Source organism: Schistocerca cancellata, chromosome 2 (assembly GCF_023864275.1).
Source record: "Schistocerca cancellata isolate TAMUIC-IGC-003103 chromosome 2, iqSchCanc2.1, whole genome shotgun sequence".
NCBI classification, from domain to species: domain Eukaryota; kingdom Metazoa; phylum Arthropoda; class Insecta; order Orthoptera; family Acrididae; genus Schistocerca; species Schistocerca cancellata.
In genome coordinates this window covers 758,323,397-758,347,886 of record NC_064627.1, presented here as the reverse complement: position 1 = coordinate 758,347,886, position 24,490 = coordinate 758,323,397, and the positions used below count along the sequence as shown (strand labels likewise).

General features: G+C 39.5%; 1 protein-coding gene across 1 annotated transcript in view; it reads right to left on the bottom strand.

Annotated features, from left to right (window-relative positions):
* Nucleotides 1-24,490, bottom strand: part of LOC126162580 (DNA polymerase delta catalytic subunit) — a 137,646-nt gene that overhangs the window by 37,525 nt on the left and 75,631 nt on the right. The window contains exons 6-11 of the mRNA XM_049919175.1: nucleotides 6,498-6,712; nucleotides 3,337-3,503; nucleotides 3,045-3,190; nucleotides 2,869-2,968; nucleotides 660-796; nucleotides 83-248 (exon numbers count right to left, since the gene is read on the bottom strand). Of these exons, the coding sequence (XP_049775132.1) occupies nucleotides 83-248; nucleotides 660-796; nucleotides 2,869-2,968; nucleotides 3,045-3,190; nucleotides 3,337-3,503; nucleotides 6,498-6,712 (931 nt within the window). The remainder of the gene's footprint in view (nucleotides 1-82; nucleotides 249-659; nucleotides 797-2,868; nucleotides 2,969-3,044; nucleotides 3,191-3,336; nucleotides 3,504-6,497; nucleotides 6,713-24,490) is intronic.

Below are 24,490 nucleotides of genomic sequence, written 5' to 3'. Positions count from 1 at the left end.
TCCGAGAACTTTTCAAACCACCCTCGTATTATACAACTTACACAGCAGACCAATTTAACTCTTATTAATGAATTGTCCTCACCTTGCGCAGCAATTGGGACACAACTTTGATCTGCTGCCCTCTAGTTAACAGGCTTGCAAGAGAAACTCCAGTTACCCTTGCCATTTCCATGTAGTTGATTATACACATAAGTTTGTCCAAAAGTCTTATTGGCAAATAGGCATCCTTCAAACAGTAGACAGCTAACCTAAACAGAAAAGACACTTAGACAGACTTGTGCAGTTATTGGGAAGAACACAAAATATGCTTAAGGCAACCCACTTGGCAAAACTCAATTAGATACCGTGACTACCATACGTGCAGTAGACCTAACGAAAGCATTTGCTTTTTAACTAGTGTTCTACAACAATACATTAGCAAGATATAAGGTCTATCTGTATGGTATAAGGAATGGATACTGGGTATTCTCATAGTTTGTTGTTATTTATCTTGGCTAAAATAGTCAAAAGTTTTATAATGGGAACCAAGCATCAGTTACTTATACAAATCACTTAAAAATGAAGGTAAAACCAATTAACAACAATTTTTTAATACTTCAATATTTATAAACACTTTATTCGCTTTCACTTAGAGTGGCCTAATGAGAGCTCACACTTACCTTCGCCTGGTCTGAGGATTCCCATTTTGGAGGTCTGTAATTATATTGTGATGCACATCTTCTTTCTGCTCTTGCAGAAAATGGTAACTCACAGCATTTAATGTATATGACCGCAGTTTGTACTCTCTCAGAAGAACCTGCAATTACATGAAGAAAGGACAATATTACCAGAATTCTTGGGACTCCCACAAATATATTTTGGAAGTGATCCGCATAATTTCTTATGAAAATTTAGGAGGGAACATCAATGACAGCAACATACACGTAACAAAAATCACATGGAAAATGATCTACTACATAAATTTAAATTCCAGGCTAAAATCAAACAGTGGAATCTCCAGGTAGGAATATCAGCAATGTACGAAAGACAGACTGCTACTTACTGTAAAGAAGACATGTCAAGTTGTGGGCAGGCACAATTAAAAGGCATACACACAAAGCTTTTGGCCATCCTTCATCAGTAAAAGATGACACACATCATTCACACAAACAAGCAAGCACACTTCACATACACACAACTGCCAACTCCAGCATCTCAGACTGGATGCAACTATTGTGTGATGCAAGTAGCACTCTGGAGGGGGCAGGGGAGGGATGGTAGTGTATGGGTAGGGAGAGAGAAGAACGCTGTCTGGTAGAGCGTGCAGGGACTAGACTGCCAACAGGCACAGCATCAGGAAGTTGTGGGGCAGGAAGGTGGGGAAAAAAGGAGCAAAAAAGGAAAGGAGTGGGGAAAGATGGGCGGATGCATTGGCACAGGGCTGCAAATAATAGAATGGGAGATGAGAATGGGGAGGAGATGATAGGACAAAGGAGATGGAAACTGGTCAGCAGAATGATCTGGGATGAGCTCCAGCAATTATTCTGATTACACGCTTTTGTGCTATGAACACTCTTTTACTCAACCCCCCCCCCCCCCCCCCCCCCAACGTTTACCTAAACAGAATCCAACTCTCCTCGCACAGACCCACCAAGTATCACGGCATAACCTTGGACTCTCATCTTACGTGGATGCCCCTCATAGATGAGGTCTACGGGAAGGTCTGCGCCAGAATGTCCCAAGCATCAACACAATCAGCTCCCTTTCCCTGCTCTGTACAAGTAAATGTGTACCAGGTGCTTAAATGGCCAATAACGGAGTATGCATGCCCTGTCTGGGAAAAAGCTGCCAAGCAGCATCTGGAAAAACTCCAGAGGTTCCAGAACCACACACTCAGGAGGGCACTGCACCTACTTCTGGGTTTCCCCACTGGTAATCTGAACGCCACATCTGAAATGCCCTTCCTGAAAGAGAGTTTCCAAGAAGTGGCAAGGGCCTTCTATGAGAGCTCTTCCAGATCTGGAAATGACCTCATCTGCTCCCTAGGTCGGTAAGACATGTCCCGCAGCAAGCACAAATGCCCAATAACGATCTTCGATGACTAAGTTGAGGGGAAAATTCTTATCTCCAATTCCTAACCCTGTTCCTTTCCCCCTAAAATCAATCGCCTCACTAACCTCAGGCAAGTACCAGACTCACGTAGAACATTCCTCACATTACACACATTCACAAACCATAGGGGGAAAAAAATCACACACATAAGCAAAGCACGTGGAGCAAAAGCCAAAGGGTTACGAATTCCTCAAAACACTTCCCCAAAGAGGTAAAAGCATCAGATAAGAGAGTAACAGAGAGAGAGAGAGAGAGAGAGAGAGAGAGAGAGAGAGAGAGAGAGAGAGAGACCAAGAGCAATATGCACGGAACTTTTATCCCACAAACTGATACCCAGCACCTGTATGACACAATGCCTGCATATTTACATGCTTGCATTCAACATTCTGGGGGTTACACCAGTTATTAAAGTACCAGCATTTCACATTTGCAATGACTTTTCTCATACTTACATTAACCTGTGGACTTGTAACATTAAAAACTTAAATATGTTACCTAGACAAACATATTCCCAAAATTTCATTACCCTACATTAATTACTTCTTGGGCTTGTTGTTTTTTAAAAAATACGAAAAATAATTTCTGTCAGTGTATTTAAGTTTAAATCCTATTATACCCATTCCTTGTTGAAATTAATACTAGCGACAATTTTTAACCATTTTAAATTACAGTCAAGCATATGTAGACTATTTTAGCTTCTAACTGGACAGATTTAATAAACTTTACTCACACAGAAGTCTCATGTAAATCAGTGACTAAATAAAGAATTCAACTCACCAAGAGAAGATCGAAAGCAACTCGACCCTCAACATTGATATTTTTGTTTTCCCGTCGCCCCATCTGTTTGCTCTGTAGAACTTGTTCTTTCACAACAGATCTACAAAAGTTTATGGTGAAATAAATGCATGTTGTAACACTGGGTACAAAACTGAAGAGCAGTTGCATTTACTTACTTTATATTTTTAATCCTTCCAAGGTAATTGAAATTTCTTGCATTCAAATGACTAGCTCTACTAATTAGATAATAAAAGTCGAAGTTATTAATATTGTAGCCAGTAAATAGATCAGGATCCACTTCCCGCACAAATTCTGCCCATTTCTATAAAATTTAGAGACATACCAATGAAGAACAACTTTAATATGACAAAATAAAGCAAATCCAAAAACATGTAACTTCTATTACAACATCAATGCAGAAAGCCTGAGTACTGACAGGTACTGTTATTAACAGCAAACTTCACTTACTTCCAACATCTCTGTTTCTTTGTCAAAGCTCAATACTTTACAACCTACTATTGGAGCACAAGTATCAAGAGTGAAAACAATACGCAAAAATGGCTCATGTTCTCCTTGACGAATTACCATGTTAGCTATCTGGATGACTGGGTCATGATTTGGTTCTGGGAATACACCTGTTGAATAAATAATTATTTTCGCATCACAATCCATTTTATTTAAAGCAAAAAATGTAAATAGGCCTAGATATAGATATCTGGGTACAGATAAATTATTTGAGTGTTGTAAATCAGACACTATGGAACTGGTTCATCCATTTCACATACACAAATACATATGATAAACTAGGTACATATTATGATGATGGCATTAGGAGATCAACACTCTCCTGACAAACGATCTGATAGGACAACAACAATCAAGCAGCTGAAACAATGCTCCCCATGGAAGAACAGGAAACAATCAGCAAACATCCTTTTAAACCTCATCTGTGACAGTTGCTATAGCAGCAAGTGGTGACGTATGCTTTATTCATATGAAAAAAGCCACCAACTAAATAATTGTGACATAGGATAGGCTGTGTGTGATTGAATGTAGCAGATGCGTTAAGCATTTTCACCTGTGGCACTGAATTATCTGCCAGTTTGCCACTAAAAGGGATGGGAATTAAACCGTAGGACCTCAGTACACACACTTCTCTCTGTTACTTAATCAAAACTTTTAATTTTTTACCAGGGGATGTGCAAAATTGTCTCCAATTTTTGTAAATCAAGGTCTTTACGAGATTTCCCTTGTTATATGGAAATCACCACCCAAGTACCTCAATCTGGGGACCTCTTTGCTCTGGACTCATTTTGCTGGGATTTCACAAAGTAGAAGCTCTACAACAGGCCTCCTTTTCCTCCTGGTAGAAAAATAAGGAGAAATATGCTACATGTGAAGAAGGTTGGTTGAATACAATTCCACTTGAAAAGTTATTTCACGTATTATTGGCCTGCTTGATCAGTAATACAATACAATACAAATAAAAACTTTTTAGAGATTCTAATAACAGCTCACTCATTTGGGTCATAAATTCATAACATGAAATGATATAATTGCTAAACTTATTTGACACAGTCAAAAAAATATTTTTAAGCAGCTGCGGTATTTCAGTTAACTCGTTTCATCTAAAAGACAATGTTTTGAAATAATATTACTAAATTGATAAAAAATGCATGGATTATTTTCAAGATATCCTCACCTATAAAAATCCTGATTCCAAATCTGTAATTTATTAATCAAATGCAATCATTTGATACACACGTCAACAACAATTTTTATTTTGGCATTTTTGTGGTAATTTTCATTTTTGTATGTTTTTAAGTCCTTCAATCCCTATGTTCCATCAGTGTGTTACTAACATGATTTGCTTGCAAACAGAACCAGCTGTCTGTGACCGTCCCCAAGCTCTGTTTTGGTGCATGAAATGCTACTTAGAATTAGCCTTCCACCTCACTTGAAACTATATAAATGATAATTGGATTAAATAGACATTGTGTACTTGTGATGTGTGGCTTAGCTCATGCCATAAGAATTTAACAAAGAATCTTTGTAAAAATGCCTGCCTCAAGAGAGTGGGCAGTTAGTGGTGGAGTGGTGTGAGCAACAGCTGGTGGATTGGTTTGAAAAGTGCAGGTAGTACTTTATTTTGGTTTCTGGTAATAGTATGGCGGCAACACTGAGGTTTGCCATATTATATTGCAGCAGATAAATGTTTTTATTTATCATATTAACAGAATCTTCCGTCTGTTCTTGGTAGAACAACATTATAATAATAAATGAAAAGCACCAGTTTGCTTTTGTTGTAAATGTCTGAAGATGGCCTTGTAAGCTGAAAACCGGTTAGCAATAAAAATAATATTGTATAACAAAAGCAAACTGGTGCTTTTCATTTGTTTTTATTTATGTTGGAAGCTAATAATTATATTAAAAAATTATTCAAAGTTTCTGATTGTTATTTAAACCTTCAAGATGATATCAGACATCATGTAAAGTCATGGAACTGGAACCCTGGACAAAACAGCAACAATAAAACACCTGCAGGAGCTGGAGGCTTGACCATATGCCAGAGAGTAAACACTGGTGACTCACAAGCACAACATGCCAGAAAATAAAAAGTAAAACACAATAGCCAACACAACTACATATGCGTAATAATTGGTTACAAGTGTGGTTTTGGGAAAAAAAAAATAACACACACAATTCCCAAAAAGGATATTGTTCATCTATCTTTTCAGGCAAAATACATGTGTGTAGAGTACGTACAAAGTTGAAAAAGAAGAAAGCATCTTGTGGACATAACTTGAAGCTTTCCGTGTGCAATAGCGGGCCACAATCTGAAGTACAAATATACATTATGACACTAGAGGAATTTGTATTTTTCCTTCATGTTTTCATGATTGAAAGATATTCGATTTAAAGATAGGCTTTAAGCACCATTATATGCAACTGGAATGGTGCTCACTACTTATTACAAATGGTACACAGGTATAAGTTATAATGATTTTTCTATTCTTTCCTTCTGTATGGCTTTCTGTTATTTATCTGACTGCATATCTCTGCCATGATTTGCAAGGGTAAATTACACATGGTGTAACAGATCAAGGTGGAATTATCCTACTTGTTCTTATACCACTCCTGATGCTAATTTTAAAGTGTACACATTAAAAATGAATACTGCTAAAATAACTTATTTGGGAGCCCTCATTCTCCTCTTTCTAGCAAATTTTTTCTTTTTCTGAAAAATTAATGTTTCAAATGTTGTGCACATTCAACTTTTTTCCCAGAATGTTCCAATATTAAAATGCAATTCTTTCTGAAATCCAGTGTACTATAATTTTGTAGTCCTGATTTATCTGTTTCCATGCATAACTTTACCGAAATAATTTGTCAATTTAATAATTTATCATATAATTTGGCCAATGAAAGAGCAGTCAAGTAACTGATTAACTTGTGACAAAACGTCAATACAAGATATTAGCGTGCAACTCATTTGAAAGTGCTCTACAGAATACGTATTCTGGAGCAATGCTATAAATATAAAATAATGCATATAGCCATACACTATATGGCTACATAATATATAAATACTATATGGTGAATGAAACTGAGAAGAGTCAATCACTCACCTTTTCTTCCTGCACATTCAATGTCAAAACTTAATATTCTAAAAGGGGCTACTTTGCTCCACTCTCCTTCAGGGGGATGTGCTATGAGATCCTCCCACGATATGTCAACTTCAATCTGGCAACGGGACTGCACATGTACTGTAGGGCGAGGCCGCCACTTCCCTGCTGGAAGTTGCACCCAGGAGCATCCAACCATGTGTGTGTCCACCATAAACCTGAAACAATCAGTGACTGATTAAGGAAATGCACAAGGAACTATATTTCTTGACAAAAAAGAGGAAAAGTGAGAACAAAGTAAAAATTACAATATGTGAAGAACACTGTGCCACTGCACTCTCCAGCCATGTCTTCACTGGTCATTAGGTCACTGTTTGAATTAGAACTCATTACTGAAGACAAATCTACTCCAGTTAATGAGAAGCACCCTGGACAGTAATGGGATACCAACTAGACTGTCACCTGCCATATGGCCCGACAACCAGGAATGATGGTCAGAGGTGCCATTTCTTTTCATAGCAGGACCACTTTGGTTATCACCCATGGCACCCTTTCAGCACAGCAGTACATTGCTGATGTTCTACACCCTGTTTTGTTGCCCTTCATGACAAGCCATACTGGACTTAAAGTAAGATAATGCCTGCCCATACATGGCAAGAGTTTCTACTGGTTGTCTTCCTGCTTGATAAACCCTACCTTGGCCAGCAATATTGCCAAACAATCTCCAACTGAGACTGGAGCATTATGGGCAGGGCCCTCCAACCACATTGGGATTTTGATGATCTATGGTGCACTTGGATAAAATTTGGCACAATATCTCTCAAGAGGATATCAAAAATTCTGTCAATCAATGCCACGCCAGATAACTGGTTGTATATGGACCAGGGATGGACCAATGCATTACTGACTTGCTCAATTTGTGAAGTTCTTTCGCTTGAATATTACTAAAATTGAAATCGTTTCTTTGTCTGTACATGTACATCACATCTGCCGACTTTTGTCACACCCGGATAATTGCTTTGTGGAGTGTCAGCCCCCCCACCCAGTGTATTTATCAAACATATCTACATTGTGATGATGCTTGTAAACAAAGATTGCTAGTAGGTCTCCGTGTGCACTAAAATCTCTCTAATTTTACGTTCGAGGCCTTTTCCCAAGACATATTTAGGAGAAAGCAATATATTGGTTGACCCTTCTCGGTATGTATTCTATTGGATTTTTAACAGCAGAACACACCTTGAGGCATGATGCCTCTTCTTGTAACAGCTACTACTGGAATGGGTTGATGATCTGTGTAACAACTTTGCACTTACTAAACAAAAGTATGACAAAACATGCTGCTCTTCTTTGGAATTTCTCTATTTCCTCTGTCAATCTTATAAGATGAGGTTTCCAGCAGTACTCAAGTAGTAGTCTAACAAGAGATACCTCCTTCACGGATGGAATACACTTCCTTATGATTCTACCAACGAATCTGTCTAGCATCTACCTTCCCTATAATAAGCTGTATGTGTTCATTCCATTTTAAACTGTTTTGTACACATACTACCAGATATTTAATACAAGTGACTGCTTCCTGTGACTGTTCAGCAACTGTGTAATTACACAATAACATCAATTTATGCCTACTAATGTGCAATATATTATATTTGCTTATGCTAAGGGTCAACTGTTAACTCCTTCTCCAAACATGGAGGCTCTGCAAGGCTTCCTGAATTTTGCAACAGTTTTCTAGCCTTGCAGCTTCTTTGGAGCATCGTTGCAAACTGTATAATGCCCAGAAGACCAAATCTTTCAGTATAAGCAAAAACAATTTATTACTCTTAACCTGAGAAATTTTTCACAGATTTTAAAATGTCACGTCACACTGTTTGAGGCATACTTCTAGAATCATCAAAAAGTGAAATCAATTTGCAGTTGCGTTCTTCAAATTCAAGAAAAATGTATTGACCTTAATATGCTTTGCTCCAATAATTCATAAAATATACAAATAAACAATGATTAAGGAGGCAAATACATAACTAAGCACTTATTTTTGTCATTTTTATAGAAGAACACTATCTATTAACACAAAATTACAGTTTTCATAAGAGAATTCGAATGTATAGTGTTCATAATGTCCTTTTTGCTGCCAACTGACTTTGAAACAATTTTACAAGATGGAAGGTTGCTACTCGCCATATAGCAGAGATGCTGAGTCATAGAATGGCACAACAAAAAGATTCTCACAATTATAGCTTTCGGCCATTATGGCCTTTGTCAACAATAGACACAACACACATTCGCACACACACAAACTCACACAAAGTTTCCATCTTATAATATTGATACATTCCATCCTGGATTTTCCATTGTTTGATTCGAAACTATTTTACTACACAATAAAAATATTCACAATTATTTTATATTAAAAGCCTGATATGTAAGTGTCTTAACTGCACCTGTCTGCAACTTAACATGTCTGCTTTACGGTAAGTAACACTCTATCTTTTCCTACATCGTAGAGGGAGACCAAGAGATGAATACACTAAGCAAATACAGAAGGATGTAGGTTGCAGTAGGTACTGGGAGATGAAGAAGCTTGTACAGGATGGGGTAGCATGGAGAGCTGCATCAAACCAGTCTCAGGACTGAAGACCACAACAACAACAACATTGTTGATATTCCTACCTGGAGTTCCCATTATTAAACAAATCTGTTAATCCAAAACCTGAATTTTCTGGTAAAAATTCTGATTATAGAATCTTCAGAATGTCCATCCTGTTAGTTTCTCTTCAAATTTTGTACAATCCTTTTTCTCCTTCCAAGCTGATATATTAATGTCTTCCTCACTGGCAGTTCCCATACCAAGTGCACTGATGATGTTAGCATAGAAATCTAAATCTCCTACGCTCTACCGATCATCCCCAAAATGTTTACTAGTAGTCAGTCTTCTTTACTTCCCTCACTCTACCGTATGATGAAATTACTAATGGCTCAGCAGCATGGCACATATTTTTTCCTTTTTTTTGTTTTAGAATGGTACTGAACATTTTGTATGTATCATTACAGCAGTAAGTTGGCTCCATTTTTATTCTGACTGTGGTATTTTCATCTGTGAGTAACTTCCGTAACATAATTCGTTTTACGTCACACAAACTGTCCATCCTTTTAAAATGTTCAGTGAGTGTTATGTAATCCCTCATATTCCAATTATCACCTACAATGTGAAATGAACCTACAGATTCATAAATACTTTGGTAGTCTTTGGGTGGCAGTATCTCATATTTCTTTCGAAGATGTTTCTCCAAAACTCCAAAGACTGTCAGCATGAAGAAATTAGTGGCCTCTTAATGGAAAAAACAGTGTTATGTTCTTAAGCTGCCGAGCAGCTTTTTTTAAACTATAAAAAAAGTAAAAGCATGTACCACATGGTAAATCTTATTTTACCCTCCACAGCCATCTGTGAAAAGCCTCAAGCTTGCATAAAGCCTCAAGCTATCATTCCCAATATGGAATTAAAACTTTTCCAGAAAATCAATGAAACCTGAAGCAACCTCAACAGAACCTCTGCCAGCATGATTTTCTATACAGACATAGAAGTTTGGATTTTTATTATTCATGTCTGTTAAACAGTTCTTCTGAAATGAATAATATGCCTCACTCATTGATAGTTTTTGAAGTACCTGCATCTGTTGCACATCGAAGCATAGGGTTGTTGAATTACAGGGCTTCTCCCTCATAAGTTGATGAACAATTTTTGCCCTTAATCTATCGGCTCACAACTTGGTCAGAATTTATGATTTTTCATTTTGGGCAGCTGTATCCAATCTATGTAACATTTTAAGGCAGTAGCTAAAAGTATCCGAGGCAGGTGTCCTAAAACCTAAACTGATGTTTAATTTTGAAGAGATGTACAAAAGTTGGCTTTTCTTCCTAAAGTAATGGCTCTCCCTCCCCTTTTGGCTCGAGACAAAAATAATTATCATATCTCTCTTTGCTGCAAACTTCTCTTTCTTGTTATCACCTCTTCTGTGTTCTTTACATCCTTCTCCACTGGTAACTGATTTCTAAATTGTATTTAGAAGACTCTGCCTGAATCCAAACAGATCTGCAAAAAATTTTCCACACACTGGTTCTAAATCTCTAGATACTAAGTGCAGTACTTAATAATCATTGCTGTAAGTCTCCTGGTATCAGTTTGAAACATACCAGTAAATGATTATTAGGATACAAGTGACATGACATGAAGTGTGTTGACCCCCAGGTGCCAGGCTGCCACATTTACAGGCTTATAAAAATTTTATAATCAACCTTATTTCATTTATCTGGCCATTTTAGAATTCAATTTATAAAATAAATTCAAATTCTGTCAATAATTTTGTTTTGGCTTTAGTATGCACATATACACCTCTATGCTGGTTTGACTGTTATTAATTGATACTTGGACAAAAATAATAAACAGTTCTCATTTTGTAATTCCAGAATCCCTTGCAGAAGAAGTGAAACTAGCTTTTCGTTAGTATTTATGTTATGAACACATGCAAATGATAGGAACATTTTCCAAGTAATAATCTTCAAAATATAAGCAACTTTACAAAAAGCATTGTTACTGAACATATTTGATGAATTTCAATATTGAAAGCTAAAAGCCATGTAAAACTTTATGTTGGAATGTGAGAGGAACAAATTAATATGTAATTTTGTGATGTCATTCTGTATGCACCAGCAAATTTTTGATTGTAATTCATACATATTCTGTTTCTAACGACGGATGATTTAACCAGTAATTGTTCAAATAATGTGTAAGGAGTGGCGAAGCAGACACCAGAGTCTCAAGTTTTCCATCAGTTTTTATGAGGCAGTTTTGATATAGTTTTGTAACAGTATTAAACAAACATGTAATTCTAAATGAGAAACATCATGTCAGCCCAAATTTCTTTTGGCACTACCAAATCATTACCTACACTGTCAAGAATTCAGCAAGTTTCAGCAAATTTTGGTTGAGCAGATACTCGCAAATTCTTTCACAGCTACTGCACCACTGAGGATCGCCAAGAAATGAAGATGAGTGTCTCAATGAAAATAATCAGTATTTGAAAACATAATGAAACTGGACAGATAAAAAAAAGATCTAGTCACTAAGCAATGGCAGGCGAACACCCATTTAAAATGTGTTACGTTTGCAAGCTTTCGGAGCCAGTGAATCTTTCTTCTGGCTAAAATGTTGAAGGGGAAGGAAGAGGGGTGAAGGAAACTGACTGATGTGATTCAGGAAAAGGGGTAGAGTTAGGAAAAGTCACCCAGAACCCTGAGTCAGGAGAAACTGACAGGATGGGATGAGAAGGAAAGACTGATTGTTGGGTACTATGCTGGGTGATATTTGGAAATCCGTGAGCTTAAATGTGGAAGATAGGGTAATATGCAAGACAGAGATTACTGCTAAATCACTGTGCACGAGTTAATAAGAACGAAAAGCTGAATACTCTGAATGTGATTGAGGTGGATGGTGAAAAATAGACAAGTCAGAAAATGAAAGACATAGGAAACTAAAAATGAGTGAAAAAGGAGGTAGTTATTGTGAAGGAATGCTAAGACCAAAGAAATTAATATTAATTAAGACAACATGGGTGGCGAGAACCACCATATTGTAGTGCCAGTTCCCACCTACGGAACTCTGAGAAACTGGTGTCTGGGGTCAGATAGCATGCGTGGTTAAACAGGCATCAAGGTCACGACTGTCACATTGTAGTGGATGTTTAACAACAGGATACTGTGTTGCCAGTATACACCCTCTGCCTACACCCTTCATTCTCACTGGTAACTTGGTAGTAGTCACGCCAATGTAAAAGGCTGAACAGCGATTACATAACAGCTGGTATGTGACGTGTCGTTTCACAGGTGGCTCTCCCTTTGATAATGTATGTTTTGCTGGTTACAGGGCTGGCTTAGGTGATGGTAGAAGGGCACATAGGGCAAGACTTGCAGTGCTACTGGTCACAAGGGTAGGAGCCATAGGGTAGGGAGATGTGTTCAGGAGAAGCATGTTGTTGTTGTGGTCTTCGGTCCTGAGACTGGTTTGACACAGCTCTCCATGCTACTCTATCCAGTGCAAGCTGCTTCATCTCCCAGTACCTACTGCAACCTACATCCTTCTGAATCTGCTTAGTGTATTCATCTCTTGGTCTCCCTCTACGATTTTTACCCTCCACGCTGCCCTCCAATACTAAATTGGTGATCCCTTGATGCCTCAGAACATGTCCTACCAACCGATCCCGTCTTCTGGATCCAAATATATTGTGGAGATTGTGAGGGTGACAAAATGCTGTTCTAGGTGTGGTGGGCAAAATCTCAGACAGAATGGACCTCATTTCAAGGCTGATGTTAGGAAGTCATGGTCTTGTTGAAGTAGTTGTTCACAACCAGGATAATACCAGGTGACAAGTGGTGTACTCCTAAATTGTTTTTTGGGGGATCAGCAGTATCAGAATTAGATGTGATGCCCCAGGAAATCACCTCTCGAACTAGTCTGGTGGGGTAATTGCATCCTGTGAAGGCTAAGGTGAGAATGGTGGTGTATTGCTGTATGAAGTCTGCATCTGCACAAATATGTTTGCCTCTGATACCAAAGCTGTATAGGAGGGAACATGTGACATGGAAAAGATGGCAACTGTCCAAATGTAAGTATGGTTGTTCGTTATAGGTTTAATGTGGGTGGAAGTGTGCAGCTGGCTTCCAGTGAGGATGAGAACAATATCAAGAAAAGTGGCATGGAATTCGGAATAGGACCACGTGAAATCTAATTGGGGGATTGCATTTAGAGAATTTTAACAGATCAGCCTCACCATGAGTCCATATGGCAAAGATGTCATCAACGTATCTAACCAAACCAGGGGCTAAAGGCTTATGGATCCCAGGAAAGCCCCCCTCCAAGCAACCCATGAGAAGGTTAGCATTAGGAGGAGTCATCCTGGTTCCCATGGCCATACCCCTGAATTGTTTGTAAGTCCGCCCCTCAAATGTGAAGTAGTAGTTGGTAAGTACAAAACTGATTAGGATGAGTAGGAAGGAAGTTGTAGGTTTGGAATCAGGTGGGTGCTGACTGAGGAAATATTCAGCAGCAGACAGATTTCCGCCCACGTATACAGGCCTACTGTTAGTGACGAATTTGCATGTAACAATTCCACTGTGATTTGAGAATTTGTCTACAACAATTTCAGGGTGTATACGGGGACAAGGAAACAAAATTTCCAGATTATTCCCGGATATCCCGTTTAAAATATATGCTTTTCCCCGGGCCGAAAATACACTTTTTCTGTGCTAAGTGACAGTACGTTCTCCGTAGATTTTCCCTCGGAACTGTAAAACTTATCAATCCTTTGAATGGTTAACGTTTTATACAATCGCGCAGAACTTCCCGGAAAAAAAAAAAAAAAAAAAAAAAAAAAAAGAAAAGACGGGGCAGAGAAGTTTTGGAGAGACTTTTAATTAAAAAAAAAAAAAAAAAAGGAGAGAAGTTTTGGAAAGACCTTTGATTTGCAGCAACATATACGCTGCATATTTTCGTATTACGAAAGTATAAATTCTAATTGTACCAAACACAGCGCGTTAGTTTCCGGAGTGTTGAAACCGAGGTTGCGATGTCCTTTTGTAAGCGAGTCATATCTCAAGCCACGAGATCTCGCCAGCCGATGACAGCAGCTATTCAGAGCATAGGACACGTGTTACAGTCAGCCAATAGCAAGATCACTGGTCACATAGCGCGAACACGCAAGAGGAAAAGTTAACGGTTTACATTAATGTACACAGTACCGTATATCTACAAGAAAAGCTAAGCTTTCGCATATTAACACGCTACAACAGAAGCTAAGTTTTCACATGTAATATTGATTTTTTTTTCTTTTTTTTTTTTGCGTGTGTTACACTTTAAGATACATCACACAAATGTGCCAGTAAACTTAAAATTCTGACATAAATGTCTCGGCTCGAAATTCTTGAAAGTGGCTGGTCCTCAAACTGTTCAGTTTCGAATGCTCTGTGATTTTGATATCCATCCCACTTTCTCACACGTAACATAATTCATCTTGCGTAAAAAGAAATGTACTTTGAAAGTAACGCTTTTCTAACCACCGTTCGCAATACTTCAAATGGCTCTGAGCACTATGGGACTTAACATCTGTGGTCATCAGTCCCCTAGAACTTAGAACTACTTAAACCTAACTAACCTAAGGACATCACACACATCAATGCCCGAGGCAGGATTCAAACCTGCGACCGTAGCAGTCGCGCGGTTCCGGACTGAGTCGCAATACTATCCGGAGACTGTTAGAAATAGGTTCGATTTACCAGTTGCCAGAGAGCGCCAGAAAAACAGGCATTATTGTGCGTGTGCAACTGTATTGGTGTAGGAAGTCCGCATGTATTAAGCTTGTCAGTGTGGTTTTTGGGATGTAAATTTTCTTGGAGTACCAGTACTCTGCGATCTCATTTTTGGTTCTTTATTATGGCATAATGCCATATATGGCAGAAGATGATAACGTGCACTTGAAATTAGCTTCGCTTGGAACTAGGCAATACTGTAGAATGAAACACTTCGTTTCAAATAAAATGACTGCCTCAGCGGAAAGATTAATAAAGACCCAAATTTCTTTAGCAAACTTGCAAAATTAACTTCACTCAATGCGATTAATGCTTGACTGCTACAAACTTGGAAATAAAATAAAATCAGAAAACTGAAATTAATAATATATTTTTGCCCTCCGTAATTATGTGAATGTATTTTAATTCACTTGATAACTTCCGGCCACAGAAATCCGTTTTGTTTTCATTTGATGTGGGAGCTGTACACAAAGAGAAGCAGCGAAATCACGGGTCACGTGGAGAACCCCCTCCCAACTACAACTCTGTGCAAGCGTGAATCTGGCAGCTAGGGTGCGAGAGAAAAATTTTTCTCGTTTGCATCTGGCTGCTTGCTGCTACTACCGATACAGCTAACAGCCAAACTTCAAGTAGCGGGAGAAGGTACTGCTTATACGCGAGTCAAATGCGCATGCGCAACAGACCATTGGCAATTGGTCAAACGAACCTTATGTGAACAGTTGTGACGTCATGCTCATAGCAAGCCGTTTATTGTTACGAAGAATTACAGTCTGCGCCCTACTGCCTTTGACATATTTTTGCTATTTGCAGACGCTTGTGAGTGCACGATGTTTTGTTGTTGTAAATTGCACATTTCCTTTGCCACTAAAGTTTTATTTTTTCCCCTCTCGTTTATATTTTCTTGCTGCAGTATCATTCTCCAGTAGCAGGATACAATAACATTCTTTGCTAGAGAATCAATTCTGCAGTCAAAATTACAAAAATTTAACTGAAAGCTAAAACAATGAAAAATTCCCAGAATTCCGGGGTTTTTCCCGGTTTTCTCCCGGATGAAAAAATTCCCAGGTTTTTCCCGGATTTCCCGGTTGTCCCGGGTCGTAGACACCCTGAATTTGTTTACTGTTCACTACCTTGCAGGGCTTTTCCTGCTGTCTTTCACCGATTTATTTGCAAATTTGACAGCTATTTTCTTTTCTACCCTCCATTTACCTTCTTTATACGTAATTCTTTCACATTTTTGTGCATTTCTTTTTTGCCTAACTGCTCTGATTGATTGTTACTGCTGTCTCCTACATTACTTTATTTGCCAAACACAGTAGTTTACATTTTCTCCTATGACTTCCTCTTTCTGTTTGCCCAGTTTTTAAAATTTCTCTCTTTTCACAACTTTCCCTACCAATTTTTTTCTTATAATTTTTTCGTTTCATACAGGCCACGTTTCTGCTGAGAAATTCTTGCCCACTCATTATCTCTTTTTAACCCTTGCTGTTCTCACGAGTTTCGTACTAATTTTTTCTGATCCTTTTCTTGCTTCTCTTCTGTGTTTTTTTTTTTTTTTTTTTTTTTTTTTTTTTTTTTTTTTTTTTTACCACTCTCTGCTTCTCTTCTTGCCACTCCCACCATGCCTAACACTCCTAACCCACCTCTCTTGCCATAAACTACATCTGTTCTTTTCAAAAACATGATTTTGCACTATCAAAATTGAGGTTCCACATTTGTTTCTTAAAACTTACTTGCCCCTTGATGTTATTCCCAAAGGCCTAACATTGAAAGTCCCTGTTTCTGGATGTAATCCTACTCTACACCAACCTCTTTTACAGTTTCAAATACAGCAATTCTTGCATTTACCCAGCTAATCTGTGACCTATATATGCCTTGTCTGCCTATTTCCACTTCACCAGACTTCTCTGCTTCTACAACATCCTGCAGTTATCTGCCTCTCTTGTTTCCTTGGGTGATGATATCTGCCAAGCCAACTTCAAACTGCAACAACATAATTATCAGACTTCACATCAAAAAGTATCCCACTTTTTCCTAAACTACCTGCACATGGTTTTTTTTTCTCTTCCTGTCCTTCTGCAGCACTCTCTCCTACAAACCAAGCTTGGCCAACCTCCTTAATGTCACACAGCCTTAATAACTGCCTCCCAGACCAGTAATGACTCAATCACAAGAACCAATTACAACAGTGCAGTGTTCTCAACCTCTTGTCTAAAGCAATCTCCCTCCTGAATCATCTGCATTATCTAAGAGTCTCACTGTCAGCACTAAACCTGCATTTAATCATACTGCTTTGGCGAAGAATCTACTTTCCTTCGCATGTAATGTCAACTGAACATATCACTTTGCTACCCAATCTCAAAACCTTTTCAACCACAAATCTCACACTGAGCCCTGCCTTTGAACAGTTCCAATCATGATCCCAACTTGATCACTCTATCAAAATCATCCCTTCCAAGCCTTCAAAGGATTCCTCAAATCCAGCATTGCCTCACAAACCTTTGTCAGCTCCCTACAACATGACCCTAACCTGTCTTCTGCAGAACTTCCGCCTCTTCACTCACTAAAAGCTGATGACTTCATCATTATCCTCCCAGCAGACAAGGGATATACCACAGTGGTATTTGATAAACAGGAGTATGTAAATGAATGTCTACACGAGCTGTCTGACACCTCTACATATAGCATATGCCATCAAGGTCCCATTCCTGTGATTCAAACTGACCCACAGCCCCTCCTTACAACCTCAGGCCTCTCACAAGGACTAACACCTCAATCCACACAACTCCTTGCCTCCACCCAAACCACCCCCCCCCCCCCCCCCCCCAGCTTTTACCTTCTACCTAAGCTCCACAAAACCAATCATCCTGGCTGTACCACAGTTGCTGACCTCAAAGCACCCACTGAAAAAATATATATCTAAAAACAAAGATGATGTGACTTACCAAATGAAAGCACTGGCAGGTCGATAGACACACAAACAAACACAAACATACACACAAAATTCAAGCTTTCGCAACCAACGGTTGCTTCATCAGGAAAGAGGGAAGGAGAGGGAAAGACGAAAGGATGTGGGTTTTAAGGGAGAGGGTAAGGAGTCATTCCAATCCCGGGAGTGGATCTGTGTATGTGCGGTTGGATATGGGTGTGTGTGCGAGTGTATACCTGTCCTTTTTTCCCCCTAAGGTAAGTCTTTCCACTCCCGGGATTGGAATTACTCCTTACCCTCTCCCTTAAAACCCACGTCCTTTCGTCTTTCCCTCTCTTCCCTCAACCGTTGGTTGCGAAAGCTTGAATTTTGTGTGTATGTTTGTGTGTCTATCGACCTGCCAGCGCTTTCGTTTGGTAAGTCACGTCATCTTTGTTTCTAGATATATTTTTCCCACGTGGAATGTTTCCCTCTATTATACACACACACACACACACACACACACACACACACACACACACACACCATTTCCTAGATTGTCTGAAATCTGTGTCTGTCCCACTCCCACCACACACCTCTCTTGTCACCACTGATGCCACCTTCCTCTATACAAACATCCCTAATGTACATGGTCTGCCTGCTGCTGAATATTTCCTTAGTCACTGCCCATATGGTTCAAAAAGCCTATGACTTTACTTCACCTCTGAGGGATCAGGGGTACGACCATGTGAACCAGGACGACTCTTTTCTGTGCTAACCTTTTCATTGGTGCTTTCTTGGGATCCATAAGCCTTCAGCCCCTGGTTTGGTTTAGATACACTGATGGCATCTTTGCCACATGGAGTCATGGTGAGGCTGATCTGTTAAAACTTCCTGGAATTTCTACAAACATTCTCCCAATTAAATCTCACATGGTCCTATTCAGAGTCCCAGGTCACTTTTCTTGATTTTAATCTCAACTTCACCAAAGGCCATTTACACACATCTGTTCACATTAAAACCTAATAACAAACAACAGTACTTACATTTCGACAGTCGCAATCCCTTCCATATTAGATCAGATGCAGACTCTTTACAGCACTAATCACCATTCTGAATTACGTCTTCACTGGATGCAATTACCCCACCGGCCTAGTTCAAAAGCAGATTTCCCAGGCCATCACAGCTAATACTGATACTGTTGATCCCTCCAAAAAACAACTTATGGAGTACACCACTTGTCATCCCCTATTATCCTGGTCTTGAATGTATCAATCATCTACTTCAACAAGCCCTTCCTAAAATCAGCCTTGAAATGAGGTCCATTGAGTCTGAAATTTTGCCCACCACACCTAGCATAGTTTTTTTATTGCTCTCCCAACCTCCACAATATCCTTGTCAGACTCTATCCTGTCCCTACAGCCACCTCCCTGCCCTGTGGCTCCTACCCCTGTCACAGTCCATACTGCACGACTTGCCCTATGCACCCTCCTACCTGCACTGAAACTGGCAAAACATACTATCAAAGAGAGAGCCACCTATGGAACAATGTGTCATATATCAGCTGTTATAACATTGTTTGGCCTTTTACATAGGCATGACAACTACCAAGTTACCAATTACGATGAATGGGTATAAGCAGAGGGTGTATACTGGCAACACACAATATCCTGTTGCAGAGCATACACAACATGACAGTCATGGTCTTGGTGCCTGTTTCACAACATGAGCCATATGGATTGCTCCCCAGACGCGTTTCTCAGAATCCACAGGTGGGAACTAGCCAGAATATGATTTGAAACACACACTATAGAGAACTGAATATGACTTGATACAACAGATAGGTTGCAGATAGTATTTACACTGTTTGTGACTCCAATTTGTTACATTCTGACTTCACAGCATAAAAGAGCGCACCTGTTCTAATTGTGAGCAAGACCCTGAGCTGACGCAAGTGCCCTCACTCAAAACCTCAACATCAGTGAGTTGTTCAGCCCTGCACTAGGTTATGCTGTAACACTCGCAATTGGCGAATTTCTTTACTCACTCGCAAATTGCGAATCCCCCCCCCCCTCCCCCCAATTGGTGGAGGGCTAAAATACCGCTCAGCTGTTCTGTTTCCTTGTTCTTCCGCATCTGCTATTAATTTCAATTTATAGCTCGATCATATGAATACCTTTTATTTTGTCCATTATAAAAGTAGCTATTGACAAAAATATTGGACTGCTACCAATAACACAAATCACTTTCAATTCAAGTTCACTGGCACCGTAGACTGAAATGACGCATCACAGGCTAGACAGTGTTCTGGGTTTGTGATAGTGGAACAAGAGAGCACTCTCTCTCTCTCCCCAACTCTCTTAGAGTTAGCAAGCTTGTGAATCCTCACAACTCATGTTCCTCACACTGCTGTTGCCAGTTGAATCAAATGTTGTCAGAAAGAATGTGGCTTTTTTTAAGACTGTAGGGAATTTTAAGTCAAACACTGGACATTTTTATATTAATTTCGAGTATAAGAGACACCTGCATTTTGGAGGCAATTTTTTGAAGAAAAAAGTGTCTTATAGTCGATAAAATATGGTAGATAATGAGTGTAAGGTATAAAAAGCAATCACTCCTCTGCAGCACACTGTCAAACTCGGGTAGACACATTGGGAGAGCCGAGGAAGACAGTTGCAAATAACACATTGTCACAAGGGCCTATTACCATGAAAGTAAAAACACGTTAACTATGTATGACATCGTTAAGATTCAGTTCACCAAATGTGCCATCTCGGTGCCTCTTTCACCACACACACCATCTCGATTCTTCCCACTGACACTAGTTTCTCAGAATTCCACAAGTGGGAATGAGCGCTACAACACATCCACAGTTCTTGTCACTCACCTGGCCTTAATTTTCTTTTGTCTCAGCATTTCTTCACAGTAACTACTCCCTCCTTCACTCCACTTTAGTTTTCTACACATTTCATTTTCTGACCTGTTCATTTCTCGCCGTCCCCCTTCTCACCTGTTACATACAATGTACTTAGCTTTTCACTCTTATTAACTCACGCACAATGTTTCAGTATTAATCTCTGTGTTGCATATTACCCTGTCTTTCACCTTTAAGCTCTCAGGTTTTGAAATCTCATCCGGTGCAGTCCCCAACAATCAGTCTTTCCTTCTCATCCAGTCCGGTATGTCTCCCCTGACCCGGGTTTCACTTTTCTGAGCTCTACCCCTTTTCCTAAGCCTCTCCAGTCCTTTTCCTTCACCACTCTTCCTTCTCCTTCAACCCTGCTGCCAGAAGAAGGGACCACTGGCTCCAAAACTTGTATAAGTTAAACCTTTTTTTTATGTGTGTGTTCTCCTGTTGCCATTTGGTAAGTAGATTTTTTATCTTTACAATTACATAATAAAACAAAGTGGTTTTTGGTAATGAAAGGTTCAAGAAAGCGTAGCACCAATCTGTAATTACTATTAAAATAAAGGGAAGAGCAACTACTGACTTTGTAGTGATTCGAGAATTTCTGTGTAAATTCTAGAACCACTCAGCCTCCTTCTGTCTCAAACACATGATATTTTAGATACCAGCGTGGGACGGTAAAATCCTACCTACTGCACATCATATGTTTGTGTGTGCACATTTAAAATCAGTCGTGGGAAGAAGGTAGACATGGCTGTCGAACGGCACTGACAAGTACCTGTCGGACAATCCACAGATGTGTTAGTGAGTGTGTAATGAAGAACCATGGAGTTTACATGCCGCTTTGTGCTTACTGTGTCATTGACTATTGTTAATTATAACAAGAACAGTTGGACAAAGTACTATTATATACTTTTGACTCAGCCTTGGTAGAGGCAAGACGTATTTTCGGATTCATTTTAAGAAAGTCATGGTAGTCAAGCCAACTTTCTTTTAACTGTAACTCATTTTGTATCTAATGTTTGACAGTACGAGGTACTTGCAGAAAGTTACATATGTATGTTGAAAGTGCGAATTATATTGTGCATGAAAGTCAAATACATCGTTAACTCACTAAAATGAAAGTTTGTATGTCAACTCATTTTACAAGTAGAAAGAGTCTTAAAAGTTCCTGTACCACGCGCTATTCGACGGAGAAGAAGTCATGAGATTTTCTAGCAGCTGACTATCTCGTAAAGAAGAGGGGCTGCAAAATTCCAAGTAAGTCACCTTGTAAAGAAGTGGAATGTGGTTTGGGGAAATAAATCAGTACAACCCACATCCACACTTACACTTTACGTCGTCAGAACGTTATAACATGGTTATCTGTGTGAAAGGAACAGGAATTTTCAGTCAAAAACGTGAAAAGAAGCTGTTGTGTGTTGCCATAGCAACCAGACATAACAAGACAAAGGATTTATTCTGAGACATTGGAATATGTTCAAGTATCCAAGGAAGCAAAATTTGAATGAAAAATGATGAAGACACGAAAAATTCATGATGACAAAACATTATAGAAGATTTTGACGTATTTGTCTAAGAAGTAGTTCGCATAGAACACTTCAACCAAGAAGATGCAGTGTAGGGAGTATATAGCTCACGCACACATCACGGGGATGCAGATGTGGAAACCAGCCTACATACGACGCCGCTGGCACCAGCTGTTGTTCACTGATGCTGATCTGCCTCCACAATCGCTCACCTATGCAGCAAGAATTCTACGCTGGGTGAGCATGAAACAAAACTTCATTACTTTAGAATGAAGGGGTACAAAATACTGCTGAGTGAACTTTTATTTGTGTAATTATCATATTTAAAGTTAGTTTTAAATGATTACAAGAGCTAATGCATTTAAAAGTATGGAAAATTTACAAGTTGGGGAAACTCAGGAACTGGCTATGGCCATGATAGTTAGCAAAGAGGTTCCTGACTGGGCTGAGTTGATAAATTTAATCAAAGCTCAGAGTCTGCAATTAAATGCTCAAAGTGCAACTGTAAGTCAATTACACACACAGACTGAAGCTTTAAATGACAAAGTCAACTCTCAAAGTAAAGAATTTGTAATCTATGTGAACGCATGGGTGCTTTGAAGACTGAATTTGACGCTATAAGTACTAAAGTAGAGAATTTAAAAATAGATTTAAAAAATGGGTTGATTCTTTAACCGCTCATATAAATCACATGTATGCTGACCTTAGACATTCAGAAACAGAATGACAATTTGCAAGATTTATCAAAAAGGTTAGAACTAGACATTGAGAACAACTGTAACAATGTAGAATCAGAATTTACTGAAAAGTTAGGATCTTTTGAAAATGTGTACAATATTAAATATAATGATGCAAGACATGCGTTGTATACTTTGCAAGAGAGTGTAGATAAGCAAAATGAGTTAATGCCAATCATTCAACCGCAAATTACCGGTGTCGGTACATGGGCAGACAATGTAGAAAGGAATTTCAAAGAGAAAATAGCTAACTCTGATATTATAAATGTACACTACTGGCCATTAAAATTGCTACACCACGAAAATGACATGCTACAGACGCGAAATTTAACTGACAGGAAGAAGATCCCGTGATACGCAAATGATTAGCTTTTCAGAGCATTCACACAAGGCTGGCGCCAGTGACGACACCTACAACGTGCTGACATGAGGAAAGTTTCCAACTGATTTCTCATACACAAACAGCAGTTGAACAGCGTTGCCTGCAACGTAGTTGAGATGCCTCGTGTAAGAAGGAGAAATGCGTACCATCATGTTTCCGACTTTGATAAAGGTCGGATTTTAGCCTATCGCTATAGCGGTTTATCGTATCGTGACATTGCTGCTTGCGTTGGTCGAGATCCAATGACTGTTAGCAGAATATGGAATCGGTGGGTTCAGGAGGGTAATACGGGACGCCGTGCTGGATCTCAACGCCCTCGTATCACTAGCAGTCGAGACGACAGGCATCTTATCTGCATGGCTGTAACGGATCGTGCAGCCACGTCTCGATCCCCGAGTCAACAGATGGGGACGTTTGCAAGACTACAACCATCTGTACGAACAGTTCGATGACGTTTGCAGCAGCATGGACTATCAGCTCGGTGACCATGGCTGCGGTTACCCTTGATGTTGCATCACAGACAGGAGCGCCTGCGATGGTGTACTCAATGGCGAACCTGGGTGCACGAATGGCAAAACGTCATTTTTTCGGATGAATCCAGGTTCTGTTTACAGCACTATGATGGTCGCATCTGTGTTTGACGACATCACGGTGAATGCACACTGGAAGCATGTATTCGTCATTGCCATACTGGCGTATCACGCAGCGTGATGGTATGGGGTGCCATTGGTTACACGTCTCTGTCACCTCTTGTTCGCATTGACGGGACTTTGAACAGTGGACATTACATTTCAGATGTGTTATGACCTGTGGCTCTACCCTTCATTCGATCCCTGTGAAACTCTACATTTCAGCAGGACAATGCACAACCGCATCTTGCAGATCCCGTACGGGCCTTTCTGGATACAGCAAGTGTTCAACTGCTGCCCTGGCCAGCACATTCTCCAGATATCTCACCAATTGAAAACATATGGTCAATGGTGGCTGAGCAACTGGCTGGTCACAATACGCCAGTCACTACTCTTGATGAACTGTGGTATCGTGTTGAAGCTGCATGGGCAGCTGTACTTGTACATGCCATCCAAGCTCTGTTTGACTCAATGCCCAGGCATATCAAGGCCGTTATTACGGCCAGAGGCGCTTGTTCTGGGTCCTGATTTCTCAGGATCTATGC